This window comes from Paramisgurnus dabryanus, chromosome 24, assembly GCF_030506205.2.
Source record: "Paramisgurnus dabryanus chromosome 24, PD_genome_1.1, whole genome shotgun sequence".
Classification (NCBI taxonomy): Eukaryota; Metazoa; Chordata; class Actinopteri; order Cypriniformes; family Cobitidae; genus Paramisgurnus; species Paramisgurnus dabryanus.
Window position 1 is genome coordinate 8,166,091 of NC_133360.1, and position 14,053 is coordinate 8,180,143.

The window sequence follows — 14,053 nt, forward strand, 5'->3', positions numbered from 1 at the left end:
CAACAAACAGTTGGTGAGGATAACAAATAAAATAGTAAAAATAATACTCCTCAAAAAAAATAATAAAAAAAAATGATTTTGTAAAAAATTATTGATAATTATAGAAGCATTAAAGAGCACCAATTTCATTGCTAAAAAACAATGTAATTTTGTGTATTTGGTATAATACAATGTATTTGTGTGGTTTATAGTTACAAACACATTACTTTTCACATTTTTGTAGTTCCAGATTTCTTCCTGAAACACTAGGGTGACCATACGTGCCATTCTTCCCGGACGCATCCCGTCCAGGATTTCGGTGCGTCTTCCGGAAGTCGTATTTGTTGACCGCATACGCCATTCAGTTAAAAACATAAGATATATAATCGTTTTTTCATTCTTACCTTAAAATGTAACGGTTGCTTTTCTGTAATAATAATAATAATCCTCTATGACGTATGCGGTCGACAAATACGACTTCCGGAAGACGAACACAAAATCCTGGACGGGATGCTTCCGGGAAGAATGGCACGTATGGTCACCCTATGAAACACACTGATTCATGTACAAAATGTATCGATTATTTTGAAAAGCGCTGTGTCCCTGATTGGCAGATAATCTGTGCGTTGTGATTGGCCTGAATACCTCTGACGTCAACCGGAAATGTGACCCAGAAAGTAGTCCAAGAAAAGAGATTACGTTGAAGACGGAGACGTTTACTTTGGGATTTGTACTTTGGCATATAGTTAACATGTACTAATACACACTTACACACCAAAGGAAATGTAAAATCGTGAAACGCTTAATTAGTGCTCTTTAAAGTCGCCATGAAACTGAAGTAGCGATTGCCTTATTTTCCCCGTGGTGACGTATATAGGAGGGGAGGAGATTTGCATTTTTGATTAAAGATTATGAGCACACACGATTTTTTTTTAAATAATGAAGCTCACAGATAAGTGATTTGTTAATAATACCACAATATAAAAATATATATATAGTTTTTCATTTCAATTTCATTGCGACTTTAATTGATACCTGGCATTACATGCTAAATTAAAACAACTTTAATCAGGGTATAGCTTTTTATTCTTAAATTGGCAGCAGAACATGTTTGGCTAGCATTTTTTCTGTATGTGTAGGGTGGGTCTGTGTGATAAACAGAGGAAATGATAGTCAAACTGAGAAATAAATCGTTCAGGAAGTGTCAAAGGTGAGTTTCCTGTGGAAACTACAGCACATCTGTTCTGCTTCTACATGAAATATTTTCAGGAAAGAAAATCATCATTTTGACTGATAAATAAAACTGTTAAAGATGATTCATACAGATGGATAGCTTTTATTCTTGTTGTTGTCACCCCCATCCCCCCCCCCCCCACCCCCCGTATAGTCTAATGATCACACACCAACAGAAAAGAAACAAAAACCTCATCTGCTTTACAAGAAATTTATTAAATCAGCAAAGGTGTACTGCTGCTGAATTTGGATGGATTTAGAGGTTAGATGTCACTCCGTCAGGCGTTTGATGGACTGGACCGTAGGGCAGACTGCACCCCAGTCCACGGGCTTACGGTATTCTCCCTTCTCCAGTAAATACTGGCGCCCCCTGTAGTTCGGGTGCTCAAAGAAGATCCAGATCCCATCCAGCACCTTACAGGAGTGAACCTCACGGGTACGGAAACGGTCCACCACAGATGGGCAGTCCTCGGTGGTCTCATACACCTGGCCCGTGAAATCTCCTTTGTCGTAGAGCTGGATCTTGTACTCGGAACCGCTGGCCTGAAGCAAGAGGGACATCTGAATAGTATGTAGCAAACTTTCCTCCCCACATCACATTACAGTACATTTATTATGCATTTGGCAGACCAACGCTATGTTACATTTGCATGTAATCTACGTTGAATTCGCGTTTGGTGTGTACGCCCCATTAGACTTACGAAGTGGATCATCTTGCAGGAATAGAGGCGATCATTGAGACCCATCCAACGTTGGTAATCCGGATACTCGCCCCGGGTCAGGACATACTGGTGGCCCATGAAGTTGGGTCTCTCGTACACCACCCAAGCTCCGCCCTCCACACGGATGGAGTTGCACCGGTTCAGGTAGGTGTGGAAGTCGGAGCAGTCGCTGTCGCATTCGTACCGGCGACCCTGGAAGTTTTTGTCCTCGTAAAAAATGATCTGGACAAGAAAGATGATGGAATTTTATTTCATCCTTCGATATCACGTTAATAAAAGACCTAGTTGGTGAATTACACATTAATATAGCACTATAGGTCAAGTATTGGTCAAGTATTGGTAGGTTTTATTTTATATGTAAACATTTAGAAAGGCATACTGTGGAGCAATTCAATATTCAAACAAAAACATTTATTTTGCAAGAATTTGCAACACTTATGAATATATGAACAATGAACAATTTATAAATGAATAAAAAAATATATTGAATTTATGCATAAAACAAGAATTGATATTTGCCAAATTTTTATAAAACTGATTTGAGTTAAGTTGAATCTTAAAGTATTTTTTTCTTAATCCAATAGCAGATTTTTTTCTTGTTTTAAGCATAAAGTAAACTAAGCTTTTAATATGTTGCTCTCAGGTTAATGTATCTTGATTTAAAGTAAGAATTTTTCAAATATTTATACAGGAAAACAAGACAAAACTACAAAAGCACTTTTTTCTGTTTTATTTGTTATGCAGTGAATGAAGTTTATAAGTTGTTTTTGCCTTGCCCAAAGTTTACTAAGGCCTTTAAAACGACCAAACACACCGTCCTTCAATGGCCCAACAAATTGGTATTAAATGGCCCAGCATACCGTCCTCAAATGGTCCAACATACCGTCCTCAAACGGGGGAACATATTGTCATCAAATGGATCAACAAATCGTCCTTAAATGTCCCAACATATTGCTTCAAATGACCCTACATATAGCTTCAAATGTCCCAACATATCGGTCTTAAATGTCCCAACATATCGGTCCTAAATGTCCCAACATACAGCTTCAAATGTCCCAACATATCAGTCTTAAATGGGCCAAAATATCAGTCTTAAATGGCCCAACATATCGGTTTAAATGGTCCAACATATCGGTCTTAAATGTGCCAACATATCGGTTTAAATGACCTAACATATTGCTTTTAAATGTCCCAACATATCGGTTTAAATGGTCCAACATATTGGTCTTAAATGTCCCAACATATCAGTTTAAATGGTCCAACATATTGGTCTTAAATGTCCCAACATATCGGTTTAAATGGCCTAACATATTGCTTTTAAATGTCCCAACATATTGTTTAAAATGGTCCAACATATCGGTCTTAAATGTGCCAACATACCGGTTTAAATGACCTAACATATTGCTTTTAAATGTCCCAACATATTGTTTAAAATGGTCCAACATATCGGTCTTAAATGTGCCAACATACCGGTTTAAATGACCTAACATATTGCTTTTAAATGTCCCAACATACCGTTTAAAACGGGCCAACATATCGGTCGTTAATGCGCCAACATATCGGTTTAAATGACCTAACATATTGCTTTTAAATGTCCCAACATACCGTTTGAAACGGTCCAACATATCGTTTTTAATTGGCCAGCATATCGCTTTAAATTGTCCAACATATCGGTCTTAAATGTGCCAACATATCGGTTTAAATTACCAAACATATTGCTTCCCAACATACCGTTTAAAATGGTCCAACATATCGGTCTTAAATGTGCCAACATATCGGTTTAAATTACCTAACATATTGCTTCCCAATATACCGTTAAAAATGGGCCAACATATCGGTCTTAAATGTGCCAACATATCGGTTTAAATGGTCCAACATATCGGTCTTAAATGTGCCAACATATCGGTTTAAATGGCTCAAAATATTGGTTTATTCACTACTGTATATACAGTCATCACAAATGCCAGTCAATAAGCGGAGCGTCCTGATCACCTTCGTACTCACCCGGCCCATTCTGCAGAGGTTCGGCTGGTGATGTGCCTGTGGAGGGGGTTAGAGAGGAGCTGTGCTGGTTCAGGCCCATCCCAACACATCTCTTTTATACCCAGACACCTCTGTGTAAAGAGGACATTCGCTTTGTCATGAAAACCAGATCCAAAAATTGAGTCAGTGGTTTCTGGAAAAAGACAGGTGGGATTACGGTGTATAGAGACAGCACTGTGGTTCATTTGTGTGTGTGTGTATTCAGTCATGTTGGTACTGTATGAGGATTTTTTGCTCTTTAAAGGCGTATAACCAGATATCTGTTTGGTGAATTTATACACAAAGTTTTGAAATGACAGAACAATATGCAAAACATGTAAATACAATTTAAACTGTGTAAATAGACAATCAAACACATGCCATTCATTTGCAAGCGTACTGTGCAACATTTCAAAAGCATTATTTGATGTCTCACCTTGTAAATTAAATTTTGCTACCTTAAAATTTCTTATTTATTTTATCTTTATGTTTTGCATTATTCATATTTAATTTAATTTTTAATATTATTTTATTTACACTTTGTGCATTTCACTTTGCATAAAACCAAATGATCAATAAGTCATATATCAATATATACTTTTATGTAACTTTAACTTATTAAATTAAGCTGCCAAAAAGTTGTAATGCCTTGCACAGCCAATCTTAATAAACGTCCTCAAAAATAAATTTTTACAGTCATACATTTTAACAAAAAAAATAAAATAATAATAATAATAATAATAATAAATTTTATGCCGTTCAGGCACAATTTTGAATTCTTGACCATTGAACAATTTAAGATTGACAGAGAAAAGCAAATAGACAAAGTTTTTGCTTATGTCACCTGCATGTTCATTAATGACCACCAGATAGCAGCATCCATTCATCTTTTCATTTATTTTCTAACATTTATTTTTTATCATTATTGTATTTTATATGCACTTATTTAAAATTATTTTATGTGCACTTTTTTGTGAGTTTATGGGTAATATTCGCCTAAAAATCATGGAAATGGTCAAGTGGAAAGTACAACATCCAGGCACTATCTATAGGGCATACATTTGGTTATATACTTATCCTATTTATATTATTAAATAGAGTAATTAATAACTTTTTTTTAATATTATTACATTTATAAAAATATTTATAAAAAATACATAAAAAAATAAATATTAACAGCAATTAATATTGTTTATTAATATTATTTGTTTTTATATTTAATTTTTAAGTCAACTTTATTTCATGACTATGTGTCCCAGGTTTAATCATGTTTTGTGGTCGTTTTTAAGCCACTACGAGCTACATAACAAAATATTATTACTTTGCTTTTAACATAAATGGCTCATTCAGAAATAATAATAGCTTTATTAGCATTTCTCATTCAACGTATAAGCCAAATCATTTAGCAGGGCAGAGCAAATACAGATTTAAAAATGTGTAACAAAAATAACAGTCATTAAAGCATTTGTTGCAGTCAAAAGAAAACATTGAATACAGTGAAAAATAAACAAGATTAAGGAATCTTTTAAAGTGCATGTGAGATGTGCAGGATAAAAGATTTAATCATCCTACTTTTACCCGATGTATATAACCCACAATTCTTCTGTTAAGAGATATGAAGAACATATGAAACTAAAGAGCGGAAAGAAAACATTTCAGATTTAATATAACTTTAAATTAAATGTATATTTGTATTAGTTTCTTTGTTGCATCAGAAAGATTCCTGTTTTTACAATTTACCCATATTTACAATTCAACTATTAGAGGTAGAACATATTAAATTCATAAATCAATTTATTTGAATGATAAATGGATTTAATATGCAGATCAAAAATGCCATTTACTTTTTTTTCCAAGTTTTTTTTTTAATAATCCTGCATAATTTAAGATTAGGAAGACACAGTGTTTGCACTTTGAATAAAGCATAAACCATATGCAGCAATATGATTTTTACAGCCCAATATGAAAGCAAAGTTGTTAATGTATTAAAGTGATTTATTGTCGATGTTTCATCTTCTCTTTCCTTCTGCGCATCTAGGTCGCACCTTTAACTGTAACTCATTTTGTAAACATCACAGTAATTTGTCAACATAAATCTCCCGTTTTATTGCCAAGTTTTGCTAAACTTGCAATTTTACAACGTTTCGTTTTGGTTCACTCTCAGAACCTGCAAAACCAGACCTACGTCTGAGTTCAGCCAAGTGTAAAATGATTTTCAGAAGGCATTTTGCGATGGTCTGCACTAAAGGTTAATTTTCCCCAAACTTCATTTTTACCGCAAAACTTTGACCGCCTGTTTATTTTCATACTCAACATTTTTTCACAGTCTAGTATTTTCTCTAGTTTTTAAATAGTTAATGAGCAAAATGCAGAAGTATTGTGGCAAGAGACTTAATAAGTCTTTAAGTCACATTGTACGAAATATATAACGCTGCAATATACACAAACTCTCCATCCATTTCATAAGCATTTAAGTTTAAAATAAAATCAAAATTTTTAATTAATTTGTTAAATATCTCTTGATGTGCAGCAGTTTCTTTATAATCAAATTAAGATTTTTTTGTAACAATGTGATGCCAGGTCATCTCAAATGACAAAAGTTCTATGATGTCACATGGCATCACTGCTGAGATGTTGTCACGGAGACGCTGTTACGAAATTATGATGTAGCAATCACAGTCGTGATGACATCACTGGGCAAAGGTGGGTATGCTGCGGGATCGTCTCATGACCAGACGGACCTCCACGTTCGGCAGACTGTCCTCTCTTGTCTGGCCACACCCCTCGTCCGCTACGGCCATGTGGAGGTTGAAACGCAAAGACACCGATTTCTTCCTCAGTTTGGGATTTCCTTGAAAGAAAGAACCTTCCCACTGCCTGATCACCTTGTCAATCTTTTCTGTCCTGTAGCGCACAGAAATACAGTTTACTGCCAACAAACTGTCTACGAAGAGTTTTACAAAGAAGCTTGCATGATTATAATTAAATAATTAACAACCACTGGCACGATGAAACTTGTTGAATTCTTTTGTATGGTTTTGGAAATCTTGACAGCAAACAGCAAACAAGTGTAAACTTACTCAACATTTCCATGACCCTCAGCGCTTTCTCTGACAACATTTCCTTCGAGAACCTCTTGAGTCTTCACAGTGCTGATGATCTCGCCGTCTTGGCTTTCAGTTGAATCTGGTTAAAAATACACAAATGCAGATCAATTTATTTCCAGAGTGCTTTTCACAATATACGTTGTCACGAAAGATGGTTAGGGCCAAGCAAAAATAAATAATAATATTGAGATTAAAATATTTTAATGCAAGAGTTAAGATTTTTCCGTTTTATGTTACAATACTGAGCTAATTACTGGTTACTGGGCAATATGCAAATATTATCTACAGTCATTCTTTGAAAAAAATTAACTAGGTATTTGTCTTATGTTCATAAAAACAACACATTTGAAAATGGCTATAAATTGCTTGAGATTTTGAGAATGAAAATGTTATTGTGTGTTCCCCTGACCTCAGGGTTGCCAAATCTGCGGTTTTCCCTGGGAATGGGGTTTACTCTATCACTGGAATGTGAATTTGGCAGATTCAGAAATTCTGATTTTACACCCTGAACACGATTTTTACCGGAGGACTAGTACTAGTTTTGTGTAGCAATTGAGTGGGATTTACAGTAATGTGAAAACCTGGCAACCCTGCCTGACCTGTCAAAGTGACAAGGCTTTGCTGGCGTTGAAGGGCTGGACTTTTTAAAGTTGCTGTTTTCTCTACGGAAGCGGTCGGAGGGATCTCCTCGTCACATCCGTTGGACAAACCATTCTGCTCAAGAGCGGGAACAGACCCTTTCCATGGCTTCAGCTTTACCCCGTCTGAACTGAAAAACCTGTAGTTTAAGAGGAAAAGATCCACCATTTTAATTTAAGACCACACTTTTTCGATATTCAAATGAGCAACTTTGGAGTTGCTTAAAGGTACACTCCACTTTTTTTCAAAATATGCTTATTTTCCATATCCCCTAGAGTTAAACATTTGATTTTTAATGTTTTGGAATCCATTCAGCTGATCTCCAGTTCTGGCGCTACCACTTTTAACATAGCTTAGCATAATCCATTGAATCTGATTAGACCATTAGCATTGCACTAAAAAAATAACCAAAGAGTTTTGATATTTTTCCTATTTAAAACTTGACTCTTCTGTAGTTACATTGTGTACTAAGACCGACAGAAAATTAAAAGTTGTGATTTTCTAGGCAGATATGGCTAGGACCTATACTCTCATTCTGGTGTAATAATAAAGGACTTTGCTGCCGTAACATGGCTGCAGCAGGCGCAATGATATTACGCAGTCCCTGAAAATAGTCCCCTGCTATTGAAAGTAACTAAGGGAACTATTTTTGGCAGTGCGTAATATCATTGCACCTCCTGCAGCCATGTTACAGCAGCAAAGTCCTTGATTATTACGCCAGAATGAGAGTATAGTTCCTAGCCATATCTGCCTAGAAAATCACAACTTTTAATTTTCGGTCAGTCTTACGATGTAACTACAGAAGAGTCAAGTTTTAAATAGGAAAAACATTGAAACTCTTTGGTTATATTTTTTGCGCGATGCTAATGGTCTAATCAGATTCAATGGATTGTGCTAAGCTATGCTAAAAGTGGTAGCCCCAGAACCAGAGCTCGGCTGAATGGATTCCAAAATGGTAAAGATCAAATGTTAAACCCTAGGAGATCTGGAAAATTTGCATATTTTCAAAAAAGTGGAGTGTCCCTTTAAACAACAAAACGCAACATAATCCTTTCGTCATAGTACAAGGTTTGACTGCATCAGCGAACATCTTTCCCCTGACCTGCCCTCCTCGTGCTCCAGGAGTTTCCTGTAGGTGCTGATCTCTCTCTCCAACCTCATCTTAGTGTTGAGAAGCTGGATGTGGTTCTGCCGTTGGACCTCCAAACTGTCCCGCACCGTTTCCAACTCCGATTCCAGGCTCTTCACAGATCTAGAGAGATCCTCGAGTTGCATGGAGTACTGCTGCTGAGTGTGACGTAAGGAGCTTTGAAGACCTTTCTCCTGATTGGATAAAACAGAGTCTTTTTTATTGCTTGATCAGGAAATGAACAGGGTGATCTGGACTAGCAACCAGAATGTTGTTGGTTCCCAACACCAGGTTGCTCTCACAAGAATGCATTTGGTGCATTCAAGGTATGTCCTTATGTACCGAATACTCGGGCACAACAGCTGATGACCTGCAGAGATCAAATCAGCAATTTTTTGATTATCACCTGCTATAGCACCCTGTATGTAGTTGGTCTTGGCACTAGCAACTAGTCAACATGTATATAATACATAAATACATGGCAGGTTGCTTTTCATTTCTGTTAAATGAATGCAAACAAAACAACTCCTGGAATTCGAACCAGCCCAGATCTTAAACCACAAAAACCTAATCAAGTCTGCGCCACTTAGCCACAATAGCCGTTTGTGGTTTTGTGAGAAAGTATTTAGCACTAAGTGCAGTGTTATGCACCAGGGTACAATGGGTTCATCAATGTGCGTGTTTGGGTGTGTAAAGGTGTGTCAGTGGGTACGTGGGTGTTTAACACACCAAGGCATGTAGCGATTCGATCTCCACCTGGAGGCGATGCCATCTTTTCCTAGCATCCGTGAGTTCAGCCCGGGCTTCCTTCAGGGCTTCTTCACCCGCTCTCACCTGTACACACACACACACACACATGAACACAAACACAGTGTGTACTTACAGTAAACTTAACAAAGGGTTGTGATCAACGAAAGATATACTGGATCCTGAACCGCTTCAAACCCCTTATTATCCAAACCTTAAATCTTATTACAAAATACATTGTTAAATTCTGTATTAATCTGCCAAGTTCCGATATTGCAATAAATGTTTGTAGTGTTATGAGATGTGGTTTACCAGCATTCACACAGCCTTAAGGCCTGTTCCGATAAAACGATAAAGATAATTATAATGATGATCGTTTTAGCGATTATAATATTATGTTGCCGTTTTCATTTTAATTTTAGCTGATCAGTTTTATCGATGTTTTATTGTTCATCAGCTGGAAAAAAGTCATCACCACAATATTTTTCCTCTAAATCACTAATAGCTTTCTTGTTCTATTAAATTTTATAGTTATTGCCATCGGTGTAAATAGGCCTTTATGTATACTACAGTAAAAATGAACAGTAAAAATGACTGCATAAACACAAATAGTACCATGGCACTGTTGTGTCATATTTATCATTTTTTTGTACCATGGAAATACAAAAATTTACTACCATGAATTTTGGCCATGTACATGCTTAGTAGTCCATTGGCGTACTATGTATGTCCTATGGTTAATGGACTTCAATACTATATGGATATAAATATGGTCATTTTTCAGTACTATGGGTATTGCCATCCAATACTCTCACTTTAGCACAGTACCATCACGGTATTTTCTGTAAGGACAAGCTGCAGTGTGTTGTTGTCCCCCAAGGGGAATTACTAGGCCCGTGCTTTTTGTGCTAGAATGTAAATTTTGCTCTGACAGATAATGATCATCTACTGATGGAAACAATAAAGGATGATGTTTCTCCTCTATTGACGTGACATCCCATTCAATTTTGACTATTAATAGAATTGTTAGCAGTTCCTTCACACGCATACACACACACACACATAAACACAGCAAGACTGCTCTGCAGTGCCCTGGCCACTGTTTAAAGAAGAGCGAGAGATACAAAGAAAATTCTGGACTTCATACCTGTGGTATAAATGTGCCGGCTGCATCCTTTCTGGGTCTCGTCTGTGATGCCGGGCCGGAGCCTGTAGCTGTATTTGGTGACGTGGCCGAGTCAGGGCTGCTCGAAGATGGGCTGGAGTGGTCGGACTGGGTGCTGGTCCGGGAGAGATCCATTCCTCTGCCATTCTCCCCTGCAGCAACCTGCGCTTGCACTCGATCACACTCCAGTATTACTCGTCTCTGGTGCTGATCCAGCTCCTTCTGTAAGCCAGAGAGAGAGAGAGAGAGAGAGAGTGGGGGGGTAATAGGATTTAAAGGGGTCATGTCATGAAAACCACATCTTCATGAAAAACGACTCATTCTGAAGCTCAAAGTCAAAAGGTTTCAGAGAACTTCAGAGTGCATGTTTTTTTTATTAATGAATTATTGATTATGAATTTTTGTTTACAGAGATCGTGCCATAAATGTTGCTTTTTCATAGCTTTAAAGATTTGATGGAGTTCTCCGTTGTTTTTCATTTAAGTATCAACTTATCAACTTAATAGGGCAGTTTTCCAGACAAGGTTTGGATTAATCCAGGACTAGGCCATGAAAGTAGTTTTTTTAACTATGGCACTGATATGTGTTAAGCTATGTCAGGGTTAGCTTGCGTTCACACCAGACGCCGAAGAGGCAGCAAGCACGAGTGATTTACATAGTAAGTGAATGCAAAGACGCGAATAGGCATCCTGCTGTGGGGGACGTGCGGTATGAATGCGATTCTGCGCGAATTGAGCAGTGCCACGGGAAACACGCAAGTTGAAAAACGAAACTTTGGCGGATATTCGCACCATGTTAACCAATCAAGAGCTTGCTCTAGCAGTGACGTGATTACAGAAAGCGAGCAGAGTCGCAGAAGCCCCTCCCATGACGCGAATTTCCACAAGAATGTCTCAAATGACTAGAATTTCATGCACGGCTTTCACACACGAATGAAGCGAGTAAACTCTTATGCTACGTACACACCAAACGCGGGGCATCGCATTACTCGCTCCAGATTGCTTGCAGGATTTAACTTCGTGTCATGCGAATTTTTCGCTCAATTAATATTTTCAACTTGGGCGAAGATGCGTTTTAGGCGAATAGCGTGTGTTTTCACGGCAAACGCACCGCCCATATCGCGTCATTCACATTGCCTCACATGATGACGCGTCTGATCGCGTCTTTGCATTGACTTTGTATGTAATTTACTCACGCAAATCGTTGAACTTGCATCTGGTGTGAACGCACAGTAAGATTTTTTTCAAATTAAGGCATGCACTTTAGTCTGAGACTAGGATAAACCCTATCCAGGAAACCACCCCAATAATTATCAACTGTAAAAAGTGAAAGTGAAAGTTAGATTAACTTTAATAATGACTTCAATATTAAGTATATACCATTTAAAGGGATTTTTTTGAAGTAGATCCATCTTTCTTTTTTTTACAGTGCAGATGTTCTTAAAAGTTCTTTGGGGATTAAATTGAAACAATTGAGACAATTGGTGAAGTACATTCATAGTATGGAGCTGTTATGCAGTAGATTGAACAGGTAAAATAATCTGGATTGGTGTAAATTTGAAAAAAAAAATTTAAATAAAAAAAGTAAAATTTTGAAATCTTCAATAATATTGACTTTTGATTGCAGACTTGACCAATCTGACCTTAGTTTTTGACATTGTTGAGATCTCTTTTGAATCTCTAATATAGACATTTGTGATATTTCCGTGTCAATTTAATCTCATTGATTTCTAAGAGAAATAATTGAGGTATTTAGTTTATATCGAAAACTTTAGATTTATGCACTTTATAGAGACATTATTCTGTGTATTTATCGCAGAGAAAGACACGGGGAACTTAAGCAAATGTTTTAATTTGCTCTCCATTTAATCTTACTGATGTCTATGAGAAATAATTGAAATATTAAAGAGGTATAATTTGTGATTTTTATGATTGACATACAATGAAATTCTTCTGAAATTCTGTGGATAAAAACTCCCCCGTTAAACACACACACGCACGCACACACCCATTAACCCGAGGCGCACTGAATTTTGGCACGAGGACAGAACAAGCATCCTTACCAGAGACAAACGTCAAGTCTTTTCCAAAATGATTTGTGACTGACAGAACGTTGCGCATGCTACACACGCACAATTGCGCAAGTAGATACAAACACACACGGTCTGTTTACCTCTTGTTCTTCTGCAATTTGCTGTAACTCTTGTTTGAAATGTGACATCTGTTTTTCCAGCAGTTTGTTAGTCATCTCCACTTCTTTCTTCTTCATTTTCAGCTGTGACACCTGCTGTTCCTTCAGACGGCGAAATTTCTCTTCGGTTTCACACCTGAACAAATACACAAATTGATTGACATACTGTAGACTTCTAATAATAACACATTGTAGTGATGATGAATGAGAACTGTAATGAAGGCCATCCCAAAAAAAATCTCTCATCATGTAATTTGACAGTAAAGCAATTTAAATTAAATAAATAATTTACATTACATTCTGATAATGCAGTAATAGTTCCATACTTCACAGATGAAAACTACTGCAGTATACTTTAGTATGTACTATAGTAAAAACTACTAAAATTGTAGATATGCAGTAATAGTAATTTTAACCCTTACAAAAATACACATTGAGGAATACTACAGTTTTTACCACAGTTTATCAGTTCACTACAGAATACTATAATATACATAAACAATATCTATATCTGTCTTTCCGTCTTTCCATCTGTCTGTCTGTCTTTCTGTCTATCTGTCTGTCTGCCTGCCTGCCTGTAGTATAGATCTGTCTGTCTGTCTGTCTTCCTGTCTGTCTGTCTGTCTGTCTGTCTGTCTGTAGTATAAATTTACCTATATGTCTATCTATCTGTCTGTCTGTCTGTCTGTCTGTCTACAGTATATGTCTCTCTGTAGTATAAATCTATCTATATTTCTGTCTGTCTGTATGTCTCTCTGTCTGTCTGTCTACAGTATCTGTCAATCTGTAGTATCTATCTATCTGCCTGTCTGTAGAATAAATCTGTCTGTCTGTCTGTCTGTCCGTCTACAGTATACGTCTCTCTGTAGTATAAATCTATCTATCTGTCTGTCTGTCTGTCTGTCTGTCTGTCTGTCTACAGTATCTGTCTATCTGTAGTATAAATCTGACTGACTGACTGACTGACTGTCTGTCTGTCTGTCTGTCTGTCTGTCTGTCTGTCTATCTGTCTACAGTACAGTATATGTCTCTCTGTAGTATAAATCTATCTCTCTGTCTGTCTGTCTGTCTGTCTGTCTGTCTGTCTGTCTGTCTGCCTGCCTGCCTGTTTGTAGTATAA

The 14,053-nt window shown here is 37.0% G+C and overlaps 2 protein-coding genes across 6 annotated transcripts in view; both read right to left on the minus strand.

Moving 5' to 3' along the window:
- Positions 1 to 1,452: 1,452 nt before the first annotated feature.
- On the minus strand, positions 1,453 to 4,106 carry crygs1 (crystallin, gamma S1). Its single transcript, XM_065243744.1, has 3 exons — positions 3,939 to 4,106; positions 1,914 to 2,156; positions 1,453 to 1,755 (listed from the first exon to the last, which is right to left on the minus strand). The coding sequence occupies exons 1-3, from the start codon at positions 3,945 to 3,947 to the stop codon at positions 1,483 to 1,485; spliced, it is 525 nt and encodes a 174-aa protein (XP_065099816.1). The 5' UTR covers positions 3,948 to 4,106; the 3' UTR covers positions 1,453 to 1,482.
- Positions 4,107 to 5,301: 1,195 nt separating this feature from the next.
- The window catches only part of krt222 (keratin 222), an 18,637-nt gene continuing 9,885 nt past the window's right edge, over positions 5,302 to 14,053 (minus strand). For all 5 annotated transcript variants that reach the window (XM_065244564.2, XM_065244563.2, XM_065244566.1 and 2 more), the window contains 7 exons: positions 12,916 to 13,069; positions 10,726 to 10,965; positions 9,561 to 9,665; positions 8,805 to 9,025; positions 7,663 to 7,841; positions 7,037 to 7,142; positions 5,302 to 6,860 (listed from right to left, as the gene is read on the minus strand). In XM_065244564.2, coding sequence (XP_065100636.1) covers positions 6,647 to 6,860; positions 7,037 to 7,142; positions 7,663 to 7,841; positions 8,805 to 9,025; positions 9,561 to 9,665; positions 10,726 to 10,965; positions 12,916 to 13,069 — 1,219 coding nt within the window. In that variant the 3' untranslated portion in view covers positions 5,302 to 6,646. The remainder of the gene's footprint in view (positions 6,861 to 7,036; positions 7,143 to 7,662; positions 7,842 to 8,804; positions 9,026 to 9,560; positions 9,666 to 10,725; positions 10,966 to 12,915; positions 13,070 to 14,053) is intronic.

Bases quoted from the DNA above. Each gene is read 5' to 3' on its own strand.
- crygs1 (XM_065243744.1), bottom strand. The intron at 1,756-1,913 runs GTAAGTCTAATG...CTCTTGCTTCAG, and splicing joins CCTGCAAGATGATCCACTTC to GCCAGCGGTTCCGAGTACAA.